Raw genomic sequence first — 27,934 nt, 5'->3', positions numbered from 1 at the left:
CTGCACTACCAAGACACTAGCGGTTTGGATATTTGATTCGAGTAGGCCTTTGGCCCTTTCGCACTAACCACCACGCGGGAATAAGTATGTGCACTTTGCATCGTATGTATCAGCCGAAAGCTCAAAGGACATCGGCGATAAAGCAACGAGTGTCGGGTTGGACTGGAACCCCTTGCTTGTATAAGGGGGCTAGGTCTACTCACCGGCCGCATACGCAACGTGCAGGATCGCAAAGGGCGATGGCCCATGACCCCTTCACATTTAGGATGTAGACCGGCGTGCTGGCCTCTCTGTTGATCCTAGGTAGGACTACAATGCGTTGATCGGTCGAGGCCGGTCATGACCTGATGGTGTGTCCGGCCGGAGTTGATCGAGCGTGTTGGGTAAGTTGGTGCACCCCTGCAGGGAAGTATTATATCTATTCGAATAGCCGTCTCCACGGTAAAGGAAGCTCGGAGTTGTATCCCAATCGATACAAGTAGAACTGGATGCTGAGGCATGTAATGGAAATGATGGCTCCGGGATTGTTTCCTCGCAGGGAGTCGAGGAAGTGATCTTTGGGCATGTTACAACAAACTTACTATTATCATCATATGCCACTCTTATCTCTTCTGATGCTGCAAGATGCTTGGAGCTACTTGAAGATGCTAGTCTTCGATAGGCTAGGCTTTCCCCTTCTCTTCTGGCATTCTGCAGTTCAGTCCACAGATACTACCCATTTCATTGACATTGATGCATATGTAGTGTAGATCCTTGCTTGCGAGTACTTTGGATGAGTACTCATGGTTGCTTTGCTCCCTCTTTTCCCTTTTTTCCTTTCTTTTCGGATGTCGCAACCAGATGGTGGAGCCCAGGAACTAGACGCCACCATCGACGATGACTACTACTACCACGAGGGTGCTTACTACTACGTGGAGGCCGCCGACGACTAGGAGTAGTTCGGAGGCTCCCAGGTAGGAGGCCTTGCCTTTTCGATTCTTGCTGCTTTTGTGCTAGCCTTCTTAAGGCAAACTTGTTCAACTTATGTCTGTACTCAGATATTGTTGCTTCCGCTGACTCTTGTGTATTCGAGCTTATGTATTCGAGCCCTCAAGGCCCCTGGCTTGTAATATAAAGCTTCTATTATTTTAATTTGTGTCTAGAGTTGTGTTGTGATATCTTCCCGTGAGTCCTTGATTTAATCGAGGGCGTCACACATTCCGCAATAGAGCAGTATTGACATTTATTTTAACTATGCCTTGTGGTGGGCCAATCTAATGGATTTGGCCTTGCATTAGTATTACCGCATGTGGACATTGCTCGCTTGTGAAGCACCTAGAGCTCGGGTATTTTTTTATAACAAAGCCATGAGTATGGAACAAGTCTGAAATATTTCCTCATGCAAAGCCTCCCTCCTTGAACTCCATATTGCCCATAAAGTACCAGCCATCAAGGTGAATTCTGCATGCAATGAAAGATTATGCATATTAAATTACCGGCCTTGGCCTTAGGGTTTGTGTCCAGGCACATTTTCTCCACTACCGTCTTCGAAGACATTGCCCACACACTGCAAGACATCATGCAATCGAGCAGAGCGTGCTGCCACGAGTCGGCAACGTTGCAAAAGGGGCATGCCGGTGACGCCGCCATGTTGCGATGATGAAGAAACTCATGCGGTGGTACAGACTCCCCAGTAAGGCGCTAGAGAAATTCTTGGATTTTATTTGGTACCTGTGTTCGCCGTAAGGATCTCCACCCATTGTTGTCCTGCTCATTACTTGGCATACGAACACTCTGAAACATTCACCCTTCTCTATTTAATTTGGTGTGTTTGTATCATTTTGTAAGCCGACCAAACATTGAATTGCCTCATGTTTCCCCGCTACAAGCCCAAAATTATCCACCCTTCTCATGCGAAAAGGTATTTTGAGTATCGCCTCCGCATCAATACATATAAAAACAGATCGAATTAAACTATCCCTCCATGCTGACATGGTTGGCTCTATTAGTTCAGATACATATGTCACTGGATCCACCACAAGGGATGTGATAGGCCAAAGTATATCTCCCCTCGTAATCTAATTATGTTACCATATGAATGTGCTTTCTCCAGTACCTATCCTCATCACGACTCCCTTCTGCAATATGTTCCGCTCGCCAAATTTGTGATGGGTGAGTACCCAACAACTTACAAAATCCCACACTCTGGATGACAAGCTGCTTTCAAAACCCCACTGCTCAATGAATCTGGGTTGTTTAGAAGTCTCCATTCGAGTGTGAGGGTTGTATCTCACTTATACCAAGAATAGCTCTCGACTCGCTGAAGGTTGTTCCTCCTTTGATGTTTTTGGGTTGACTTGTTTGCTATTTTTTCTAAGATCGATTCGTCCTGTGTGGTTCGTTGGTTCTTGTCCAGTTTTCTATTATTTTTCCTTTTCTATTATTTTTCATTTTTAGTTTTCGTTGTTACTAGGGATTTCTATGTTTTTTTATTTTTCATTGGTTTTTCTCTATTTTTCTCAGTTTCACAAGTATTTTCTTTCTTTCTTTTTCTTTTCTCCTATGATTTCTTTGGTTCATATTTTCCTTCTCGGCAATAACTGTTTTTTTTTTCATTCTTTTTTGCAATGGTTTTCTGTTTTTCCTTGTTTGGTTTGTTTACTTTATTTTTCTATTTTCCATCCTTTTTGCACTTGTTTCATCCATTTTCTTATTTGTTTGCTTTTTTCTTTGGTTTCTTTTTCGAGTTTCATTGTTTTTTTTGTTTCTTTTGTTTTCGTCCTACATGTTTCATATACATCAGGAACCTTTTTCTAATACATGTTAACATTTTTTCAATACAACTTTAACATATTTTTAATATATGGTCAACATTTCATATACAAACAGTTTTCAATGCTTGATTCACATTTTTCAAATACAATATTAACATTTTCAAATGCATGATTAACAATTTTAAAATACAAGATTAACGTTTTTTGTTAATACATGGTCAACATTTTTCTATACACATTTAACATTTTTTCAAATGCTTGATTAACATTTTTTCAAATATTTGTCACTATTTTTTCAACTTCTTTATTAACATTTTCTAAATACATGGTCAATTTTTCTCACATGCATTGTATATTTTTTGTATAAATTTTTCGTATACATGAGAAACCTTTTTTTTCTACACATTGAACATTTATCAAATGCTTGGTTAACATTTTTTAATACCTGGTCAACATTTTTTCAATGCACATTTTTTTACATCTTTCAAATGCTTGATTAACATTTTTCAAATACAAGATTAACATTTTTTGAATACATGGTCAAATGTTTTTTCTATACACATTTTAACTTTTTCAAATGCTTGATTACAAAATTTGAAATGCAAGTTTGACATTTGATTAATGCATGGTCAACTTTTTTACGATACACATTTAACATATTTCTAATGCTGGATTAACATGTTTCAAATACATGTTTACATTTTTTATGCTTGATTAATTTTTTTGAATACATAATCAACTTTTTTACACATATTGTTTAATTTTTGTATACATTTTCAATGTACATTGGAAACATTTTCTTTATAGACATAATTTTCAGATGTTTTGATGTATTGTTTTTTCTGTAATGTATTTATTTAAAATATTTAGAAGTATAAACAAAGGTAAAATAAATAAATAAAGAACCAAAAACAAAACAAAAAACAATAGAACGAGACCGACCCATTAAGGAGAAGCCTGACACGAGAGCACACTAGGTCTAGCTATAAGCGAGACATAGCGCTTGCCCCCCTACGAGGGAACTTTGCCTTGCATGGGGACATGGTCTACTCCAACATTGTTATGTCGTATAATGGATGCCTTTTCCATCGAAATGGCTTTGATTTTATTTTTATTTTTATTTTTTCTTGGTGTTCCATTTTGTTACTTTTTCATATTTTGATTTCTAATTTCTAGTTTTTTTTGTGGAGTTACGTGAGACCACACCTTTTCTCTCCCAAGGGATCACACTTGTGCTTTTGAAGTGTAGTACATGTTTTTTAGGGGTAAGTGTAGTATATGTGCGCTTCACGCGGGAGCACTATCACAGTTGTACTTCACCCTTTGTGGGAGCATGTGTAAGTACACATAGGGAGCACATGGTGATCCAAGTGGGGAGCATACATTAGTGTTTGTTGGATGTACAGTTGGAAGCACATATGATAATACTTCTTGGAAGTACAAATTGAGGAGCATAAGTTAGTATTAGATGGGAGTAACGGATTAGTTGAGATTAACAACGCGGGTTAATGTAATTGAGAGCATGAATGGTCGTACTATTTGGAAGAACAAATTGTGGAGCACGAGCTAGTTAACGTTGGGAACATATATTTGCTCTAAGAAAGTTCATTGAAACTTATCAGCATGAGATCTAGTTTCAAAAAATTTAACATGCGAAACACAATGTAAAAACAATTCGTAATTTAGACACGTGTTTCAAGATATATTTCATTTTGAAAAGAAAATGAATCTACAAAGAAAACACAAATAAGCCAGCCATCAGATATGGAAGGAAAGATTAGCAGAACTCTCAGATTGCAACAAAGTTTTTTTCTAACGGCATCTCAGATTGCAAGAAGTGGCGTACCACAATTGTCCCATCAGAAAAGATAAAAATTGATCTTTGCAAGAACGACCCTTAATTAGTGATATTAATTTACCGCTTGCTGTAGAGAACGGTACTACAAATCCATTCTGCGCATGGGGCGAACCAGCATTCTAAGCATGATACCCCTAGTTCTTATGATTTTATTGTCTTTTTTTAATGTTTTCTTTTTATCAGTTTTTTTCGATTTGCTTCGTCGTCGTTTGTTTATCTTATGATTTTTTTTGTTTATGTTTCTCTTCTTTTTGAGCCCCCCCTTCTATTTCCTTTCTTATTTCTATTTTAAAATTCATATATATTCTTATAAGTTATTTAATATTTTAAATTCATGTAATTATTCTAAAGTATGTCTAAAACAATTTAAAAAATTAACCTTATTATTCATAAAATATTTCAGAATTTTATGAATAATGCTTTGGAAAACACAAAATCTTTCGAATTTTATGACTACTTTTTAAAATTCGTCAATCTTTTTAAAAATTCTTGAATATATATTTTAAAATATGTTTTAAAGTTTACGCATTTTTTAAAATTGATGATAGAAAAATTATGTCCTCAATATTTTTTTAGTTCACGAACTTTTTCAAAATCGTAAAAGAACTAGTATCTGATTTTATTTCCGAAGGAAAATCCATTTTTTTTCTTCTGGTCGTTCACTAAGAGGAGCGAGCGGTTAAAAAAGGACAGTTGCAGGCAGAAGGAGCGAGTGAGCGCCATTTAGGTCTGGGTTGGCCCATGAACGCGCCGCTACGCATTTTTTAAAATTGATGATAGAAAAATTATGTCCTCAATATTTTTTTAGTTCACGAACTTTTTCAAAATCGTAAAAGAACTAGTATCTGATTTTATTTCCGAAGGAAAATCCATTTTTTTTTCTTCTGGTCGTTCACTAAGAGGAGCGAGCGGTTAAAAAAGGACAGTTGCAGGCAGAAGGAGCGAGTGAGCGCCATTTAGGTCTGGGTTGGCCCATGAACGCGCCGCTACGCCTTCAGCGCCGCAGAACGTAATGGCCGCTCGCGGCAGCGTCTTCTGGGCTGGCCCATGAACGCGCATAGCAGAGCAAAACAACTCCCCAAAAAGTGTTTGCACGCGGAATCGAGCCCATCCATGCCGTCGCACGCCTGTACTCGTCAGGCTACCACTCGAGCTACTACAAGCTAGTCACTATGTACATCGCTCATATAAGAACAATAGTATACGCGCTATTTATTGCACAAAACGTGATTTTCTTTAAATTTGAAGCAAAAGTTTGATAGTTCACAGATGTCAAAACAAAGTTCATGATCATGCAAAAAAGTTCACAAATTTGAAAAAAGTTCATCTATTTTTTTAAAGTTCATCAAATTTGAAAAAGTTCATCGATTATGAAAAAAGTTCATCAATTTTGGGAAAAGTTCACAAATTTGAAAAAAATTCATCAATTTAAAACAAGGTTCATTGAATTTTTTAAAAATTCAACAATTATGAAAAAAGTTCATCAACTTTGAAAAGAAGTTCATCAATTCTGAAAAAACTACAAATTTCATTGATTTCAGAAAAAAAGTTCACAAAATTTGAGAAAAGGAAAAAATCGAAAAAGAGAAGGAAAAAAGGAAAAAAGAAAATAAAAAGGAAAAGAAAAGAAAGTATAAGAGGAAGGAAAGGGAGAAGTTATCCGCTCAGGCTTTTTGTGGTTGGGTGGTCAGTGCTGTTTGTAGAGTATGTGAGATCCTGGGTTAGAGTATGTGAGATCTTGGGTTCGATTCTCCATGGTGCGCTCATTTTTTTCGTTAAAAAAAAAAGCGAAACGAGCCAGCCCAGCTCGCAGGAGGGACGTGTGCTTCAGGCGAAATGGTCTATAACGGGTGCCTAAAGCGCCAAATAGGAGATGCCGCGCTATTGCATAATCCAGTCTCGGACTCAGCACCAATTTACGATGAGCAACCACCACACCAAATGGCTCCATGGTTTGTAAGCATGGGCTAATCGAAGTTGCTCACATACACGAGCATATACTCGCCCCTATCCCTATAAACACGCATACGCACATCCTATCCCTATGAGCACCTTCAAGAGGCTGAGCCAGCATAACATCTTGATCTTTTATGAAGTCACCATAGGCGCCTCGCTGTCGGTGGAACGTCTTCTCCCACTGAACAAATATCGCCGGAAGCCTGGAATAAATCCAGGAATAATACGAGCACCAATGTCAAGTTTATGACTTGAACCCTGGTGGGATGGAGATATCATTGTTCTCTTAACCATCTAGCCATAGGTTGGTTCGTAGTGTCCAAACTTATTGAAAGTAAAACTAGAAAAGATGCACAAACTGAGGACAAAACATAACATAAAAATAAAAAATGATTTCCATCAAGCAAATAAATACATATGCTCAAATGAAGCTAGTGCTTCCTTCACAAAAAACACGTAAACTAGTAAGCAAGAGTTGAAACACAAGGATAACAAAAAGTTGAATAACATGTGAAGGAGCAACACACTATAATTATAACTGAAAAGTCACACAGGAGGACTCCCAAGTTTCCCTTCTTTTTTAATGTGCTACAAGATGAAGAAGTATAACTTGACATGTATCCCTTCTCTTATCTGTATTATCATTAGATATATGAATTAGTTTACAAATGAGAATGAAAAATTTAAGGCAAGGGACAATGAAACAAGTTGAAACATGAAGGCAACTCTAATATCTATTAATCAAAGACGTACCAGACCAGGATTTGGCCAAAGCTAAACAAAAAAATGTAATTCAAATTGGTTCTTATTGAGTTCGATTTGCAATCTAGCATGCAACTAAGCATTGTCTGCTCTTGACCATAAAAAGAGGTAAAGCTTAGCACCAACATGCTTAACTATCAATCTAACTACCCCGACTACATAATTTCTTATCCTATCTTCAACCTGCCCAAAAGGACAATAGAAAACCACCTTGAGCTAGCACATCCGAATATGCACACAACCATGCATCATACATGCCCGATGCATCCACACAACCTCCTCCTCCATCTTCTCCTCCAACTAGTGCCATTGCTCATCATGCCTGCATACACATCGAACTGCTCCTTGTCATGTAACATTTGCATCAACACTATGATTGTCGATGCCTATGCCAAGCCCAACCTCGTCACCCATGTATGCAGCATGTTAGCCATGAACGACCGTTGCTGCACTCACCCTTACCTATTCGCAGTGCCTCTAATAAATTTGGAGCCGCGTGCGTCCTTACCCATCATGATACACTCTACTTCAATGACAGATATATGAGAAAAGATATACGGGAAGGACCCAATGTGAGACGGAAGTGAGAGGAAAGAGTGCTTACGGTCGCGACCACCGCCTATACAGTGCTCTCGTTTGGCTGTTGCCACCAGGAAAGAAAATTCAAAGAGGACAAAGCCAGAGCACACATAATCGGATGATGCTGGATTGGCCTCGACAGACGCTTCCTCGTCCGGCGGCTCCGTCTATCGCTCCTTTGCCTCCACAGGGTCCACCCCCTCCTTCCTCTCTCTCGAGCCAAATTGCTATAAACCCGAGTTTTAAGTTCAAGTCCTGGACGCCTTATTTAGGAGAGGAGTTAGGGAAGATGGTTAGGAATGCAGAGTCTGATTCCGATTCTCCACCTTCAGAACCGTCTCCTGCTACGGGGTGGCGGCGGTGGCACTTCGAGCAGTAGCGCAGGAAAGAGAAAGGATGACTAAGGCTCACGAGAGCATGCATTTTTTTCCAGAATTTTTACTGAGGGTTTTCTTTATTTTTAGCGTGCAATTCACGTGCGGGGAAGGGGGGCAGTAATGGGGGAGATGAAACAGAAAAAATGCCTCATTTGATTCATATGATAGGAATACCATGGGAGTAGAAAAATAGTGTGATAACATGCATCTCACTTCCTATAAAGAAAGAAAAATATCATTGAGTCATGTGATACCAATTTCTTTATTGGGTCTAGGCTAATATATTTTTCCTTTGATATGCGAATGATTGCTTCCTATCCTAGGAATCCATTCCCATGAATCAAAGGGTTCAAAGGAATTTTCCTACAAAATTCATATCCTTCTGAATCCCTGCAAAATTTATGCGAACAAAAGAAGAAGGCCTAACGGTTGACGGTAAAGATAACCAATTCCATCCAAGACCAGAAGTTGTACTGGTATAAGCAACCAATTCCATCACATGTCATCACATTTCCCATTCACTTACACATCATCAGATTAAAAAAAACCTCATGTCATGACAATTGTTAATAAACAAGTATGGAATATGATACACCAAACACTCTACCATTCCTTCCTACAGACCGAGCCGGTCTACAGGCCCGGCCCTGACCCAGCCCGCACAAAAACCACCGGGCCCTCGTGTGAGCTCAGTCGGACATGTCGTGCTCGTTCCAGCACAGCAGCATCGAGACACACCGCCGGAGGATGTACAGCCTCGTCCTCTGCTGCTTCAGAACAGCATGGCACCGGGACCGGAGCCCACCGATGCCACTGCCAGCGGCCTGTTTCCTCCGGCGCTGCAGCTGCGGTTGGGACCGCGTGCTGTCGTCGTTGGCCTCAGCCGGCGTTGAGAGGTGGTGGTACGCCGAGCAGACGGACACCGAAGCTGAAGCGGCCAGTTCCATGGATGCGATTTCGAAGGAGAAAACGAACTTGTCACGGGAGAACAACTGTAGTAGTAGAGTAGAGGATATAGCGTGGTGTGGCGAACCTGGAGAGGGGCCTGTGTTTTATATGGCCCGAGCCGAACCCACACGATTACGACGGCTCGTTATTGTAAGCCGACATTGATAGGTATAATGACGGTTCTACCCCACCCTCGGTTTAGTTTCTCTAATCCGTCCAGCCCCCTAACCAACGGATTGAGCACACTAGACGGACTTGTTTGTTCTTCTTGGTGTTGTTTAAGTATGATTTATAAACTCAAAAAAGTATGATTATATTACTTGTGACATAGTACATCTTTTGTTTCTTCTCATCACTAATTTATGGATGCTTCTGTCAGTTGGAATTTATGATTCTATTACATTACTGCAATGATTTGGAGACGTTTGTCTGCACTCGGCACTAATATGTCTGTAGTACAGATGATTATTGATTAGTGCGCTAGCTAATGGTGACGTTCGGCTAGCTCAAGTACGTGGATAGAGTAGAAAAACAGGGTGCCTGACTCGGATCTGATGCAGGGTCATGCATATTGAAAGAAAAATATGGTCACATCACCAATCACCACTTAAGTTGAAAACATGATGCTGTTGCGGCGTATGATCTACAGCCTGGAGGTGATTAAAATAGAAAAAGATTTGGAACACATAGGCGCTCTGTCCCTCAATTATGGGTGCTGTGAAGGTGGTCTTAATCAAAAGTAAGCAATGGTACTATTACATGTTTTTTTGTTAATAATAGGCTGGATTTATGATTCTTTTTAGCTCTGTTTCATTTTGTTGTTTTATCAGACCTTGGATTTGTTGGCTGTGTGCATCTGATTATACAGAGGCTGGGCGTTTTTTTGATGCGACTGTATCACCTCGATAACTCAATTCAATGAAATGCCCTTTATTGAAAAATGTAACTCTTGCATGTGTCGTAGGAGGTAGCAGGAATTTAGTCTCTTGTAGGAGTATCTCGCTCCTGATTTGTGTTTGCTACTACTCCTCCGCCTCAAAAAACTTTTCTTAGAGATATAGATGTATTTAGATATGTTTTAGTGTCAGATACATCCATCTTGATAAATTTAAAATAAACTTTTTAAGGCGAAGGTAGTATATAGTTTGAGCATTGCTATATGTACAATGAGTTTTTGTACAGACAGTCGTATGGCACTACTCCATCACCTTGGATTGAATGGCCAGATTATGATTGATGCAGGATTTTTTTTATTTTTTTAGAAATGAAGGACCCCGGCCTCTGCATCTAGATGATGCATGCAGCCACTTTATTAATTATTCACACAAGATTTTTACAAAGTCATACAATAGTAAGACTGAAGCCACCGTCTAGGCAACAAAAGTGTCGCTACTCATATCCAAATGATGAAGGGATGCTGATAGTCTGGATCTAGTACCAAACAGACCTTACAGCCAAACCTAACATCTAAGACCTGAGATCTCAACCAGGACGCCTGCCGGGTATGGGGCACTCACCAGTCCGGCGCACTCCTCAACCAGGACGCCTGCCGGGTATGAGGCTGCCGCAGCTACCTGCCACCAATCCATCATCAGTGATGTACTGTTGCATCTACCTTGCTCGGCCTACCTGTCGTCGACGCCACCACGACGCCTGACAACGCCACCATCCTACGCGAGTCCATCTCCGCTCATCAGACGCCGAGTCTCCACTGCGCCAAGCCGCCGAGATCCGCCACTATAAATGGGCAAGATGAAACATCGTCCTTCCTCTTGTCCCCTCCAGCCAGCACTTACTCCAAAACAATGCCCTCAGGAGGGAGAACGACACCGAAAGCGTCGTCATCGTCCGATCCGGTAGACCCAGATATAGGGTTTCCCTAGGAACATCCGGATCAGGTTGACGTGACCTGCAACGACGATGCCTCGAGAAGGGAACGCCATCCGAGACACCGCCATCGTCCGCTAAGACCGCAGTTAGGCGCAATTTTCACCGGAAACCACGTAGTCCCAATCTCTCTCGGCTGGCTGGAACAGAGCGAAGCCTCGCCACGAAGACGTACACCGCCGTCGGTACTCCGGCGGAGATTCTTCATCTCCTTATCGGTCCCTCCACGCGCCGCCGGTCGGCGCAAGGCCACCCCGCGGCGGATCCGATCGGGACGTTGGATCCGCAGCCACTGCCGTCATCATCTCCGCACAGATCAGCCAACCCCGCCAGATGGGGTGCTGCCACCGCCGCCGTCCATCTCAGGGCCGCCGCTCCGCCGACCATGGAACTGCGACGACCACCGCGTGGCATAGGGTCGCCGCCCTCGGACTCCCATGAGAGGTGCCGCCCGTGCTGCCTCAAATGGAATCCCGCAGCCTCCGCCCGCCCAGGTGCCTTCGTCGCCGGGCCCGCTGCCACCGCGGCCCACGCCGGCGGCAGCGGCAGCAAGAGGAGGTGCGGGGGGTGGCCTGCGGCGCTAGGGTTGGGGGGCCCCTGGCGTCGCCCAAGGGAGGCGACGCGAGGGGAGGGAATGCACACAGGATTGTAGTATTGTACAGAGGTCATACTGGAAATGTATGATGCAGAGCAATATTAATATAGTTTAGGCAGCTGAATGATCTTCTTGGTGTAAATATCCTTAATTAGAAACCCTTATTTTCTACACTATGAGAACAACATCATTATTTGAGTCCATGCGAGTATTTCTTTTCTAGAACGGATGTTCATTCTTCCTCGCAAAGTAGGAAAAATAAAATATGAGTATCGTTTTTATATAATTTATTTTAAAGAATAGGCATATGTTCGACTTTATAGATAAACTCATGTTGGCAACGTCAAACAACATTCAAATGATAGTACATAACCAAGTTTTTAAAAGGTACACACAAGCTCACGACAGGATCCCCGGGTAGGCCCATGACAAGGATTTAGCCCAGCTAGGCCCACAATCCTAGTCTTCATGAGGAGAATCACTCAGTTGGGTCTGCCTTGATAAAGTCCATTAGCTGAACACCATAAAGCCCATCCGACTAAATAACGTCCATCTGAGTGGACCAAGACATGGTCAATCAAGACGGACGTTACCCGCGACACCATTAAGACGATTCTTGTGATGACCTGATAATGACACGAGTAACTACCATCATTATGATCGTTATTACTCCCATCATTATGATCGTTATTACATCACGACTCATAATAGCTCATGTAACTCCACCTTCTAACCGTATATATGGTGAGAAGGGCGCGGAACCTAGACAAGTTCACTCAAGTCTACAGGTTGGACAAATCCTTTTTGATCACTCGGCTCACACAAGAGGGAAAACATCCAGGCAGGAGTAGGGTATTACCCCTAGAACAGGGGCCCAAACCTAAGTAAAACTTCAACTATGTGAAATACCATACCTAGATCTTCTAGGTGTGTCTTGGCTCAGTAAAATCCTCGAATCCTGAACATTATCGTGAAATCCCCACGATAGTTGACGCCCACAGTGGACAAGCATGCGTTGGAGTGATGGTCCAGGCGGGATCATCTCCGGTCATCGGTGGCGGGCCTAGGGCCGAGCATTTTGTGCGTTTAGGCACACTACAATTCGACACTAGCCATGCGTCTCAGTATTCTTCCTCTACCGTACTTCCCATGATTGTTGCAACATTTAGTGGTAGCATGCACTTCGTTGTAAATTGCTCCAGAGTCATGTGCTTGTAGTTTTCCACTCCCTATCGGCAAGTGAACATTTGTCTCGGGCATGCACCAGGATCTGTATCTCCAGTAGCCACTGGCAATGCTATTTCTCAGCTTGTCGGTATGGTCAACTCTGACTCTATTCTACTCTAGAGGTCTCGTTAGGAGCTCGCTCCAAATCCAACTGCCACCATGGAGGGAAGTTTCAGCTTCTTCCTTCTCGCACCGGTGCCGGGATTTTAAGTAACACGTCGACCATACACCCACATGTAATAATCACCGGCAATTGGAGTAACATGGCCGCAAACCATCCTCCCATTAATGACACAGCCGCTCCCTCGGATTCATGAGGTGGTTGTTTAGATGGATGCCATGCGACATCGTCCTCTGCTATAAAAGCCTGATAGTGAAGCGTCCCAACCCTAGCCGCCGCCTCACCCTTCCTTAACGTCTCCTCCCTTAGCTATCTTCTCCCCTCTCCGTCACAACGCCACCGCGATGGAGGGACACAACCTATTGGCTGAACCACCCATCCCAATCGTGGCGCATTGATGGTATGCGAATTCCCCACATGGTGCACGAGAAGCGGTAGCCATCACTTCTTCCCCCCATAGCGGCTAGTGATGATGGTCGCGGGGGATCTGCCATTCCACATGGTAGTGGGCGACGTCGGTCTAGCGCCTCGGGCGCCATCATAACTGTTAATGACCTTGTACCCACCAACTGGCCCTGTTACTCCCACCATCTCCTTGTCCCCAAGCCCGAGAGGAAGCCCGAGGACCCGGTCGTCGCCATGTTGCGGCCCTCCGCCCTCTAAGCGCATGCAAGCCACCATGATGTGGAGAGCATCCATCGGGATTTTTTCCCGCAGCCACCGATAGGAGCAGTTGCGGCTCGTGGCAGCCACTCATGGGTACGACTCCAATGCCTTCTTGGACAGTCTCTTAGAGAGGACAAGGATGACGACTAGACGACATCGGAGGTGGTGGTACCATAGGTAGTAGTGCATAGCAATGTTGAATAGCGACATTGCACATTTGAAAATGTCGTTTAACGACAATTGAAGTCGCAAAAAATATGTAATGCGATGACTTTAGGCCACTAATATAAGTTTATCGGTTTTGTTGATGATTTGAACTGGTCTGGTATGATTAAATGTACCTAAATTGAACATAGAAAATTTGAAGCAATTTAAGAAAAGAAAAGAACAAATAAATAGAAAATATATGAAGGACACAATATGGTGACTTTGTGTTTGTACACGACCACGGCAACCTTCAAATGAATATGGAGTGCGTGACATATGCCATATGGCGACCACACATATGGCAACTATGGTAGACTTGCTCTACGTGGGAGATGTCGAGAGACAAAAGAGCATGATGATAAGGAGCGGTGTTAGTGAGTGAGTAGGGGGATGACGGGAAGACAAGAAGCGGTAGAGGTAGGCAACATGTTGTTGGGGAACGTAGCATGCAATTTCAAAAATTTCCTACACGCACGCAAGATCTATCTAGGAGATGCATAGTAACGAGAAGGGGAGAGTGTGTCCACGTACCCTGGTAGACCGAAAGCGAAAGCGTTTGACAACACAGTTGATGTAGTCGAACTTCTTCTCATTCCGACCGATCAAGCATCGAACGTACGACACCTCCGAGTTTTACACAAGTTCAACTCGATGATGTCCCTTGAACTCTTGATCCAGCAAAGTGTCAAGGGAGAGTTTCGTCAGCACGACAGCGTGGTGACGGTGATGGTGAAGTGATCGCGCAGGGCTTCACCTAAGCACTACGTGAATATGACCGGAGGCGTAAACTATGGAGGGGGGGCGCCGCACATGGCTAACAATATATATATATATATAGACACACACACTAGATCATCGATGGCGCGCGTTGCCGCGCCCGTCGATTTTGAATGTTTTATTATAGTGTTAGAATATTTTCTAAAACATGGAGTTCAAGTTTCTTTTCAACGTGAGAGTGCAGTATGAATGTCCCATCATATTCATTGGGCTTATTATGGAACATGGTTTTTTGTATTGTCCCATGGACCCTAGCTCAAATCTTGTCTCTTCCCTGATATCTTATCTTTATTTTTTAGACGTTCTTTGATTTACCCTTACCTAGAAAAAAAAAGATATTATCTGATTTCTTGTCGTGTACACATTTTCTCCATGAGGAACCTAATGATGCACAATGGGATGGTAGTGGTTTCAACAAATATTTCCACGTGTCTATTTCATTATAAAGAACATAACAATTATTTAGTTTTGAAGAACAATGCAATTTTTTTAAACAATGTCATTATTTGGGAACATACGTGTCTGGTAATATTTGGAATAAAATATAAGCAGTGCAAACCAGATATATATAGCGTAGATTTCTCATCCAACAGTTGATGTACCAAAATGGTCGATGTGCTAGCTGGTAACATGTGTAACATACTGAATCTTAAAAAGGACTATATCTGAAGGAAATCATTCACATAATCTACTATCATTTTTTGATTCAAGCTCTAACTAAACAAAATCACAAAATACAAATCAAACTGACAGAAATTAGCATAGGCACCTACCCAAGATGGTGTGTTTTTGCACGTGTCTGTTTTGTAATATAATGGTAGCAGCTAGCAAGAGTCCATAAATATATCAAGTACTTGATGACTGAATTAGAAAGAAATGTTATGTTTACCAGTGCCACAATTTTCCATCTCAAAACTGTATCAATTAAAAAAACGAGGCATCACTTAGCAGAGTAGCATAAGTTCTCAACATGCCTATAGTATTCGCCATGAACATGCAAAAATAGAGGTTACATGAGTTTGATCAAAGAAAGCGGTAATCTGATCAATTCGATAAAAATACTTCATATCTGGATGGTCTAAAGGAACGTTTTTAATAAAAACATGTCGCCTTATTTATAGAAACTGGAGATGAACAATTCCAAAGATTCCTGATGGACTGTAAAAAGTCAGTATCACTTATATTGACCGTTTCTTGCTTTCTTCAGATTTGTTTGCCTGCCAGATTGAATGTATGCTAACTCAGATTTCAGGTGTTATTCTACGGTTGAAGAATTCCATATGATCTACAATAAGAAGCAAAAGTTTCTTAAGCTAAATATCATCATAGAATGCACAATCAAATCAATTGCATTAAATGTGTGCTAACTCAGATTTGAGGTGCTCTTCTCTGGTTAATTACATATGACCTACAATAAGGACATTTGTTAAGAGAAAAATCATGTCCAAACGCACTATCAAATTTTAGTAGGTAGTGAAATAATCGCTCAAGTAGAACACGCAAGACAACTTGCTCACAGTGAAGCAACATAATGTCTTAAATGGTAAAGCAGTCAGCCAAAGTAATCAATACAGAAACAGGGTCCAGATAACACAATTTAGAGTTGCTCCGTAAGAGAACATAGTTTATTTGACATATAAGGAGTTCAGAGAAACAAACTTTCACCACAATATGCATAATAAACTTTCACCACAATATGCATAATAAATTGGCAGTGCAAGCATCTTAGATCATCTTGTATCACACGTTGAGTAGATGGATGATTTTGCTGCACTTCTGTAGTATAGTGTGACAAAAAAATTAGTATCATTGGAAGTGTAGCATCAGAAAGACGAACTTGAATTTTGCAAAGCACCATCTCCTTACAGGGGTTTTGCGAAGCACTTGATTTAACTACCATGACTAGCTGGTGGTCGAGCTAACAATATAATCATTGCTGATTCCTATTTGCGCCAAAGACGCTGAGCCGGAAGGAGCAGATGAGCAAGAGTTGGGAACCTAGGGATGTAGAAAAACAAAGAATAAAGGATTGAAACCAGTCGTATTGGGCGACAAACAATGATTGGCAATCAATAATCACACAAGGCCGCCACATCAGGAGAAGCTCTTCGCATGATCCATGTCAACCTGCTAAGGCTTCAATTTCCTTCATGTGAAATGCGAAGATTATGTTCCCAACCTTATTCTCGCAAACCCAAAAATAAACATAATCAACAATACATCAGATTCGTGGTACACATCACCATTCTTTCTAAGAAATTCCAGGGAAAATTGGGAGACCAGACCTTAAAATCATCGAATCCATGAAAGATTTGTAGTACATAATCTCGTACCTGTACCGAGGCAGCGAAGGATGGAAACAGAGAGGAAACCATCCAATAAGCCCCACCTGCGAGGGGCGCACATCATCCGCCATGGAGAGTGATTACTCCCTATCAATCCCCTCCGGCAGCAACGAATCCCTCCTCAGCCCAGGGCTCACGAGAGGAGAGAGATCGGAAGAGGTGCACGATGAGCGCGGGTCAACCGCTCTTCGGCCCCCTCAACCCGGCCTGCGATGGCTCCTGTCGTCCTGCGACTTCAGGTACATGATGCAGGCGATGTACTTGCCGAGATTGGGCTCGCCGGGCATGGCTGCTGTAGTCGCACGGACGCGCGTTGCAAGAGCAGCGCCGCCGCAAAAGTATGTCTAGGGTCTCGCCTCAAAGATCGTGAGATAAAGATGAAACAGGGGGATGCGGATGGTAATGGAGAGGCCATGCGGTGATTTCCTTTTTCTTCCAGGTCGCGAGGGAGAGGAGAGGTCGGGGAGGGGAGCGAGCAATTTGTCCTCTCTTTTTTTCTGCGGCGAGTGGTTGAGGTGTTTTTTTTCGAGGGCTCCAGGCTAAATGGGCTGGATAGATGGCCCAGTTAACCAGAAACCTTTGATTTTTCTACGGGAGTAGCAGTTTAACGGACAGCCGTCCCAGGTCGCGAAAGCTTCGACTGAAACGAGGATTCAACGGTAGATGACGACCAGAAATCAAGATCCAACGGACCAGGAGGATGGAGGCGTGAGAGGGCAGGGAAGTGGCTCAATTTCGCTCGGTTGGGCTGGCGAGTAAAGCCCACGCTATCCACGCGGTCGCTGTCCCTCCTTTGAATGGTCTGCCGGCTCGCCAAGCGCCCAATGCACGCATTGGTTTCGGCCCGCGGAGCAGTAGCCCACAGGACAGCCGGGTCGAGTTAACACAGACTACGGAAAGATCGCCCCAACCACGAAATCGGACGGCCAGGAAGTCCCAGATCGGACAAACGGACGGCCAAAAATGCTAATCGCTGAGAGGGATCGGTTTAGGTGCGGTTATATTGTCCTTAATGTATATTTGGATCACAGGATTAGAATAACTATTTGGATCACAACCCTATATAGGCCAGATGAGGCTGTTCCCGAACTCCCGAATTGGGCAACCACAAAAAAGATGGGAAAAAAGCCCACCCCACCTCCCCCGATCCCGCAGCTCCCGCATCTCCTGCCCGCCGCCCCGTCCCCAACCGCCCTGTCCCCAATCCCCACCGCACCCCCATCAAACCAGCGCAGGAGCCGCCGCCTCGCCGACACGCTCGCCGGCCGCCGGAGTCGTCGCCTCGCCCACGCGCTCGCCGGCAACTGGGCGCCCCCATCCCACCCAACAGATTTGCCTCCCCAACCACCAGTCCCTGCCGCCGCTGCTAGGGCCCCTGCCGCCGGATCCCGGCACCGCAGCCAGGGCCCCAACCGTTGTTCCAGCCGCCGCGCCAGACCCTCTCCTTTGTGCTTCTTCCCCATATGCCACAGCCAACCCCACGTCCAACCGCCATCGCGACATCGACTGGAGGTCGGAGAGATCCACTGCTTTGGTGGAGACGGGGAGAGGGCGGAGCTCGGGGCTACGGCGGAGGTCTGACATGGTGACAAGGAAGAAGGCTGGCAGAGCTCCGTCATGGCGTCGCTGTGTTCATTTGTGGCGGCAGTGAGGCTGCCCCTGCCAACACACAGCCTCCTGCCAGTGGGGCCCCACCACCACAGCACTCAGGCCGTTCACCGCTGTCACCTCCGGCCGTTCAACTTCACAACCCCAAGACGTTCATCGCCCGGTTCCCATTGCTGTTGTGCCCGGACAAGGCCTAGATCCTTCTTATTCCAGGGCCGTACTTTTGATTGCATACTGTCCATCCTTTTGCACACAATTTATTCAGAGAGATGCCGAGTGATGCTTGCCATGCGATGCTACTACAAGTTAGGAAACACAAAAAATGTATGGAACACACTCACACAAGTAATTTGCCGATGCCTAACAGAAGCGAAAAAGTATCATTGATCAAAAAAGCATTCTCTCTCTTTGATAAGATTTTGCTGTCCAAGGTCTGAACTTGTTTGGATTTGCTTAAAAATTAATGTGAATTTGTTCTGCTTGGGCAGAATGGATGACAATAGTAACTCAAAACTTGAGAAAAATACTATGGAGGCGATGAACAACACTTTTATGAGGTATACTGAAAAGTGGTTTGAAAATGATGGATGAATGAATGAAAGTTGATTTGGTTTGTGGTTGCTGCATCTAGAGGATCTTCGGCAGCAGCAGTAAGGACATGAAGCGGCTGCTCGGGGAGCATGGCTGCATCCTGCCCCTGGTGCGAATGATGGATGCCAAGTCGGCGGTGCGCGCAAGGTAGCAAGGGACGCTCGAGCCTAGTGCAACTACTGGACCTGAGCCCATGAACGTGGTGAAGAAGTTCGCCATCGCATGCACTAAGTGGTTCGACGTGTATTGCAAAACTAGGACTTTTTACGTTACAAATGAATAACACCAAGAAGTCCATATTAAAGAAAACCAAGAAGTTCAATTTAAAACAATAGAGTAGTTCAAAGTATATGAAAAACTCAAATTTTCCTCGTCACTAAATAATAAACCAAGAAGGTCAATTTTTAAAAATGGAGTAGTTCAATATTTATTACAAAAACTCGAAATTTTCCCGTTACTAACGAATAAACCAAGAAGATCAATTTGAAATAGCAAAGAAGCTCATCATTTATTAAAAAAACTTCAATTTTTCCCATTTCTAAAAATACACAAAAAGGTTCAAAATTTGAAAAAATTAGCGGTTTGATGTCTATCAAAAATTTAGATTTTATTCATTGCTAAAAGGTAGTTTCATTTTTTGCATTTTTATTTTTTGGAGCAAATCGATTTAGAAAGAAAATAAATAATTTCATATAAAAAACCAAATAGTTCGATGTATACAACAAACTCGTATTCTTCTTGTTTCTATGCAAAATTAACGTATGAAGGTCAATTTAAAAAGGTTGTATGATGTTTATTTAAAAATCATTTTTTATAAGAATAAAACTAAGAAGTTCAAATTTTAAAAACAGAGAAGTTTGGAGATTATAAAAACCTGGGATTTACATGCTCAATTTTGATGAGTGCTTTAGGAGTTAGGCAAAAAAAGCAAAGAGAGCTGGTCAAATATATAATAGCCAGAAGTTCGCATACTACACGGTGTGTTTCATATGAGAAAAATTGAATAAAAGGCAAAGTCCAAAATTTTTGTTCCTAGAAGTTCAAGTCTCCGGCCGGAGAAAGTTAAAAAAATGTTGTGAAAGAGGTTGAACAAAAACATGTGACAGAAGTTCAAGGTGAAAACAGCGGGAAGTCCAACTACTACACGGAATGCGTTTTAGATAAGAATATAAGAATGTAAAACTAAAAGCCTAAAACGTTTGTTGCAAGAAGTTCACGTGCTCCTCCCAGTGAAGTTCAAGAACTCTACTGCGAGACGTCCGACCTTCAATTACATATAAAAAAAGGCAAAAATGATGTTGTTTTTGCCATTTTTAAAACTGCTCTCAAACAACAATGAATTTGTAACGTCTGTCTACATGTAAAAGATGCTCCTATTCATAAGCTTTCCAACGATATATAATATGCTATATTCCGATGGATGGTTTAAAAGTTTTATGTATACTGTTTAGAACACGTTTTTGTGTATTCAAAAAATTCTTTTGAACCATCACGAGTATGAAAAACCGATCAACACAGGAAAGTTGCGAGTTTTCATCAGCTTTCCATTGGTATATCATTTGCTCAATTCCGGTAAGTGGTTTGGGAGTTACGGGCAAAAAACAACACGTCAAAAATAGAGTGAAGTTCAAACAGACTTGTCCCAGAAGTTCAACTACTTCACGCAGTGCATGTCCGTTCGCGATGAGCGCAGAAATCATGATCTCGCCATTTTCTAATTTACTCAAAATGACAGGAATATCATTTGTGTAAGTTCAAGTCCTTGGTCGGAGAAAGTTTAAAAAATATTGTAAGAGAAGTTTGTACAAAAGGAATATCATTTGTGTAACACTGATGAAAATACAAACAAAAATACGTCACAGAAGTTCAACGTGAAAGCAGCACGAAGTTCAACTACTACGCTGAATGAATTCCAGATGAAAAACTTTTAAAATCATTGCAAGTATGAAAAAATGACCAACACGGGAAAGTTGCGTGTTTACCGCAGTTTTCCATTGGTATATTATTTGCCGAATTCCTGGAACTGGATGGAGAGCTACGAGCAGTGGATGGAGAGCTACGGGCAAAAAAAGCACGTGAAAAACAGAGTGAAGTTCAAGTAGACATGCCGAGAAATTCAGGTTCTTCACGCGGTGCATTTTCGAAGAATCTATTTCGCGATAAAGGCAGAACAAACGATCTCACCATTTTCAAAATTATTTGAAAACGGCAAGGAATCACAGAAAACCATCAACATGAAAAAGTTTTGAATTTTCCGTAGCTTTTCAGCGGTAATTTATTTGCCCCATTCCGATAAAGTTTGTAGAAATTACGGCAAAAAAACGTTTTTAGCCATTTTCAAAACTGACATAAAACTATAATGAATTAGGAGAAACAATATATACAAAAAAGTTTCACATTTCTTCAAGCTTTCCAACGCCATATCATTTGCTGCATTTGGACGTACGGTTAAAAAATTAGCTCGAAAATACGAACTCGGTGGAACTTGTACCATTTTCTAAATTACTTTTAAACCATTCAAAATTAGAAAAAAAACTTTTAACATGAAAAATAGCGCATTTTAATAAGCTTTCCAACGCCATATTATTTGCCTCAATTGGATTAGCCATTTAGAAATGGCATCGAAAATACAAACTCGGGTGTTCCATTTGCGAAATTCTACGATTTTCCGAATTACTCTTTAACCGTAGGGAATTAGAGAAAACTTTCAACATGTGGAGGGAGCGGTTTTTCAGCAGCTTTCCAACGCCATATTATTTGCCTCATTTCGATAAATGGTTTAAAAATGCGATCGAAAATACGATTCACGTTTTTTGTATGAAGAAAAAATGGTTTTCAAAACTGCTCTTAAACCACTTACATTTTGCCAAAAATTTAACTTGGGTCATGATACTGATGTCCATAGCTTTCCAACGGTATATCACAAGCCCCATTTGGACACCTTTTAGCTGAAGTTCAACCTAGTACTTGGGGATGGTCACGCGCGTTACTCGGGAAGTTCATGTTGTGATCAGAATATTATTCTGATCCCATGATCAGAATAGTGTTTATTTAGGACAACACTATTCTAATCTCAGGATTAGAATAGTTATTTGGATCACGGCAGCCCTATATAGGGCCCGAAGACAGGTTCCCGAACTTCCCGGAATTGCCGGCCCGGTCCGACAGAATCCCACTTGGACCTCGATCCCGATCGAGCCGCCCCTCCCCAACCCCCCGCTCCTCCCCTCGATCCCCGGCCTCCGCCGTGATTCGCCCATCGAAAATCCGCCCAATCCAGCGCCTCCCCTCCTTCTCCAGATCCTGGCCAACCGGATCAAGCTCCGCCCCCTCCGACTCCACCTCCTTCCCGACTGCCGGCGCGGGCGAGCGAGCGACGGAAGCCTCCTCCTCGGTCCATCGTCACCGCCCGGCGGCTTAGCAATGCTCATGACGGCCAAGGCGCAACCTACGGCGAACAACGCGCCCAAGGAAGCATCTCTGCGACGGAGGCCGCATCGGTGGCGCCTTCAAATCTAAGAACGCTATATGAATTTCCTCCCTAATCTTGCGAACTCCTTCAATCTTCCCTTACCTGACCTTCTTGCTTTATGCAGGTGAACTTCGCGCCCTATTAAAGACATGGATTGCCGTGCGGTTCCTCTCCTAGCTCTCTGACAAATTGCTCTCAAGGTGGCCTATCAGCTGCTGGGAAAAGGTTGGTCGAACTTCTAGCCAGGGTATGGTTGAACTTCTTCCTTCTGTTTGTTATTTTCTTACAGCCACATGAAGTTCAGGTGGTGTGTGAGCATCAGTGCAGGCTACAAAAGCTTTTTTAAAATCTTCCTGCCTACAGCCATGTGAAGTTTTGGTAGTGTGTGAGCCTCAGTTCAGGCTACAAAACAACATTGTAAAATCTGCCTGCTTACAGGCATGTGAAGTTCAGGTAGTATGTCAGCCTCAGTCCAGGCTACAAACACTATAAAATCTGCCTGCATTCACATTCACATGTGGAAAAGCCATGTGAAGTTCAACTAGTAAGTGTGCTAGAGTTCAGGTTGGTATGTATCTGGTTCTGTGCAAAAAAAGGAAAATAGAACATGCATGTGATCTCACATGAAGGTCAGGTTGGTATGCACTGGTAGTTCAACCATTCAAACGCATGAAGGTTTAGGTTTTTTAACTGTAGACAATATTTCCCCTTTGCAAAACAAGAAGTTCAGGTTGTGGAGAGTGCTCAGTTCAGGTACATATAAGTAATCAAATAGTGTAGAATTAACAAGATGTGAGGTTCATTCTGTGAAGGGTGCTCAGTTCAGGTACAAAAAGTATTGGCAGATGCTCAGCTCAGTGCATAGTGTGATGGCTCTCCTAGGGGGAAAATATGTACATGAACACCACTTTTATATGAGAAGTTCAGGCTGTGAATAATGCTAAGTTCAGTTACAAAGGTATAGGCAGATCTAACTTGTGTGCTAATAGACATTTTTTCTCTTTTATGTCAGCAAGACGAGAGACGCATGAAGAAGCTTAGAAGTTCCCAGCAGCAAGTACACAATGCAAAGCCTGTACGCATTGAACCACCCCCTCAATGGGTCACACCTCAAACACACCAACAACATTACGAACCTGCTCTAGACCAAAAATGGATGACACCCGAGACACATGGAGACTCCCAAGATGCTGGGTAACAGCCCTATCCGCACAAGTTTGCGCCTCCACCTACTTGGGTGACGCCGGAAATCCCCCGCGGATTCTTTGTATCCACCAACAGACTCCCAAGCACGCCGATGGAGGAGGGGGTTAGCTCAAGTCCTGTGTGTAACTCTGGAGGTTATCCTAGTGTGCCTCATCAATGCCAAAGCGAAGCAACTAAATCGGATCCCAGGACAAATCCAATAGGAACACACACACGGAGGAGAGTGCTATGCACACTACCACCGTTGGATCCTGCTGCTGCTACAAGTAGGAATTGTACGGGACATAAGGTACATGGATTGCTTCACAAAACAAGAGAGCAAACCAAGACCAGGATCGCAATGCCTCTGCAACCACCTCAAGCAAAAAGGACACAAACAAGAGAGAGGCCATCTTCAGCCCTCCTTCCTCCTCGTGATCCACTCCTGCATCCTGCTATGATTACTCCGCCGTGCCCCATCCCAGAGGGACACCAGCAGACTCCAGTGGAGTTGCGGTCATACACACACGTAAGTGAAAACAAAAAAAAATTATATACGCATCTAATATTATCTGCAAATTTTCTGCTCCCTCTAGGATAACAAGTTCATAAACAGCATTTTAACGTGACATTTGGATTATTTTTTGTTTTTCTGCAAACGCCGGATCTCCCGGATTATCTAATACCAAGACTAAAGATGCGATTCCAAGATGTAGAGAAAGCAAGGGAATTTTATAACAGATACGCCAGACACGCTGGTTTTGGAATCAGGAAGACGGGGGGGGGGGGGATGACAACCACAAGTATTTTGTTTGCGCATTCCAAGGGATACACACATCTTCTGTTTCAGAGGCTAACAGGAAGCGAAACAAAACATCACAGAGGACAATCTGCAATGCAAGAATGAGGGTGAAGGTGCAGGAGGATAAAACATGTGTGGCAGTGGACATTGAGTACAATCGTAATCACCAACTCATGCAAACTGATGACATGCTGGTATTCTTGCACTCACACAAGAATTATGACCCCACTATTTTGGAGTACGTAAAGCTCCTGCAGTACCATGATGTCAAGCACACAACAATCATGTCCATGCTATCTGAAAATGAAGATGGAAGCTACTTCCTAAGCATGACCGGATGAGACCTACTAAACCAGTAAGTATTGAAACATCCACATACTGCAAATGTAAATATCATCCTAGGTCACAACCCTTTGAAAGCAAAAATAACAAATGCATGTTTGCATGTAATTTGCAGGAAAGCCATGAATGCAAGGAAAGATGATTTGGATGATGTGCTGAAACTTGTTTCATTCTTCAAAGACATGAAGGCAATCAATGATGCGTTTTTCTATGACATACAAGTAGACAAGGACAAGTCAATTAAAAACATTTTCTGGTCCAATGCAAGCTATCGAGGAGCCTATCAAGACTTTGGCGATTGTGTAACATTTGACACAACATACAAGACCAACATATTCCATATGTCTCTGGGAGTGTTTGTTGGAACAAACCATCACTTCCAGTGAATGATATTTGATGTTGTCCTTATCAGAGACGAAGATGCAAACTCATTCAAGTGGCTATTCGATACATTTGTACGGTGCATGAACAACAAGCACCCAACTTGCATTCTAACAGGTGAGTTAAAAAAACCTCTTCAAGTTTCATCATCTTTTTCAGTCTACGGGCCTGCATTGAGTACATTGGTTTTATCTGAAAAATAATGTAAAGCAAGCAGTTCAACCACTGTTAGCACAGAAGTTCAAATAACAGTACAAGAAAGCAAAATTATTTGTCACATGTTTAGAAAAAAATAGTTATGAATGTGAAGTTCAAATACAGGAATCACAGAAGTTCAAGGACAAAAGCTGTAAGAAAAATATATGTAACATGTTCAGAAAAATATAGTTATTTATGTGAAGTTCAAGCACTGCTACCACAAAAGTTCAACAACACTGCTTTAAGAAAAAAAATTGAATGTGACACTACTAGTTAGTCCTACTACTAACTGTGAAGTTCAAGCACTGGTACCACAGAAGTTCAACAACACTCCTGTAAGGAAAAATACATGTGACATTCTTAGATAGCCATACTGCTAGATGTGAAGTTCAAGTACTTGTACAACATAAGTTCACCATCAGTGCAAAAAAGAATCAAGTTTCATTTCTTTTAATTCATGCAGACCAGTGCCCATAGATGGCGAAAGCTATACCACAATCATTTCCAAATACCGTCCACAAGCTATGCCGTTGGCACATCATGAAGAAGTACAGTGAATACCTCGCGTTGCTATACAAAAAGTATAAAACATTCAAAGAGGAGTTCACAACTATATTAAACTGGCTGCTGATGCCAACGGAGTTTGAAGATGCCTGGGCTGAACTCGTGCACAAGTACAACCTGGAGAACGACCAGATGATGATGCAGCTCTGGAGTGATAGGAAGATGTGGATTTCAGCATATTACAAGAACATTTTCTGTGCTAGAATGACTTCCACACAATGAAGCGAGAGCATGAACCACGTCCTCAAGAAAGGGTTTGTCAAGGGGACCCAGAACCTACACAAGTTTGCAAGGCGGGTCAATGCTTGCATACAAACTCGGATGCAGAAGGAGAACAAGCAAACAATGACCAGCATGGTACGATGACAAAAGAAAACACCCCAATCATGTTCTATTTACCTTCAACATGTGCACTTTGAATTTAAAAAAATGAAACCCAGGACTCTGCTTCGACTAATATCTTACTTTTTGACATGTGCAGACCAATCCTGTGACAAAAACAACTTACAGCTATGAGGAAGAGATGTCTATCAAGTACACGAGAGCCGTGTACACTGAGATGAGGAATAGGATGAGAAAAGCCACGCTATTTTGCGCAAAGCATACAACAGAGCACACTAAGTACCTTGTGTACTACCACAACAAGCCTGGCCATGATGATTAAGAAAGATTTTCCTGGTCAAAGCATGAATTCCAGGTTGTAGCTGACCCAGAGAATGAAATATACGAGTGTGAATGCAAGCTCTGGACACACACAGGTGAGCGGAAAAGCAAACTCATTAAACAACTAAACTAGTAGTATCATATCAAAATTTATGAAACTCATTCCTGGCTCACAAACTATGTATTCTGCATTCATCACAAAATGCAGGCCTGTTCTGCCTTCACATCATGAACATACTGGACTACCTGAAGTCTGACAAATTTCCAAAGAAGTATATCCTCAAACAGTACACAAAGACTGCAAAATCACAACCAACATTTGATACAAGGGACTACAACACAACCGCATCGAATGGCATCTCAAGACTATCGAAGCAAGACATCTTGCTGCAGCTAAATTTGATGGTTAACAAGAAAGCGATGAGATGTGAACAGCAATATGACAGAGCCTACTATGTTCTCAATAGGCTCGTGGAAGAGCTTGATGCAATACATTCAGCAAATCAAGCGTATGCTGATGAAAGGATGGCTGAAGAGGATGCTGAAATTGAAGATGACCTTCATTATTATGCAGCTGAAATGCTCAACACCGCCGCTGAAGCCAACCAATGCAAGGAGGGTGATGGCCAATCAATGGAGCAGCGGCAGCAAGAGATGATGAAACTGCCGCTGTATTCTGAAACAAAGGGTAGGAAGAAAATTACTGTAGCAAAGAAAAGTGACAAGAGAGCTCAAATAAAGGCACCACCTGCAGGAAGAGTCGTCGTGCTCGATGAGAATGGAGTGCCACTTGGACACAGGAAATGTAGTGTGTGCAACCAGGTTGCGGGACACAACAAGCTGACCTGTCCATCACTCTTGGAAAGAAACAATGCTGAGGAGGTCAAGCAACCCAAATCTCAAAAACAGTAGCCCGAAGTTATAGAACAAAAGAAGGGACCACACCCACAGAAAGCAAGCACCAGACTTTGTAGCATATGCAAGGAGTATGAACCACATAATGCAAGAACATGCCCGAAGCGCGCAGATGCTGAAAAGACAAGCAAAAATTCAGAGAAGAAACATAAAGC

General features: G+C 42.6%; 2 protein-coding genes and 1 long non-coding RNA gene across 3 annotated transcripts; 2 read left to right on the top strand and 1 right to left on the bottom strand.

Annotated features, from left to right (window-relative positions):
* Positions 1 to 8,820: 8,820 nt before the first annotated feature.
* On the bottom strand, positions 8,821 to 9,329 carry LOC125517250 (small polypeptide DEVIL 8). Its single transcript, XM_048682454.2, has one exon. It carries the CDS (start codon positions 9,230 to 9,232, stop codon positions 8,975 to 8,977), a length of 258 nt encoding a protein of 85 aa, XP_048538411.1. The 5' UTR covers positions 9,233 to 9,329; the 3' UTR covers positions 8,821 to 8,974.
* An 8,982-nt stretch (positions 9,330 to 18,311) lies between these two features.
* On the top strand, positions 18,312 to 20,266 carry LOC147990375 (uncharacterized). The gene is made up of 2 exons (XR_015599370.1): positions 18,312 to 19,223; positions 19,298 to 20,266. It is a non-coding gene; the product is annotated as an uncharacterized LOC147990375 (long non-coding RNA).
* Positions 20,267 to 26,114: 5,848 nt separating this feature from the next.
* LOC147990374 (protein FAR1-RELATED SEQUENCE 5-like) lies at positions 26,115 to 26,423 on the top strand. The gene has a single exon (XM_087538188.1). It carries the CDS (start codon positions 26,115 to 26,117, stop codon positions 26,421 to 26,423), a length of 309 nt encoding a protein of 102 aa, XP_087394314.1.
* The last annotated feature ends 1,511 nt before the right edge of the window (positions 26,424 to 27,934 follow it).

Source organism: Triticum urartu, chromosome 1A (assembly GCF_056163025.1).
Source record: "Triticum urartu cultivar PI428250 chromosome 1A, HENAU_Tu73, whole genome shotgun sequence".
Lineage (NCBI taxonomy): Eukaryota > Viridiplantae > Streptophyta > Magnoliopsida > Poales > Poaceae > Triticum > Triticum urartu.
This window is presented reverse-complemented; position numbering and strand designations above follow the sequence as displayed.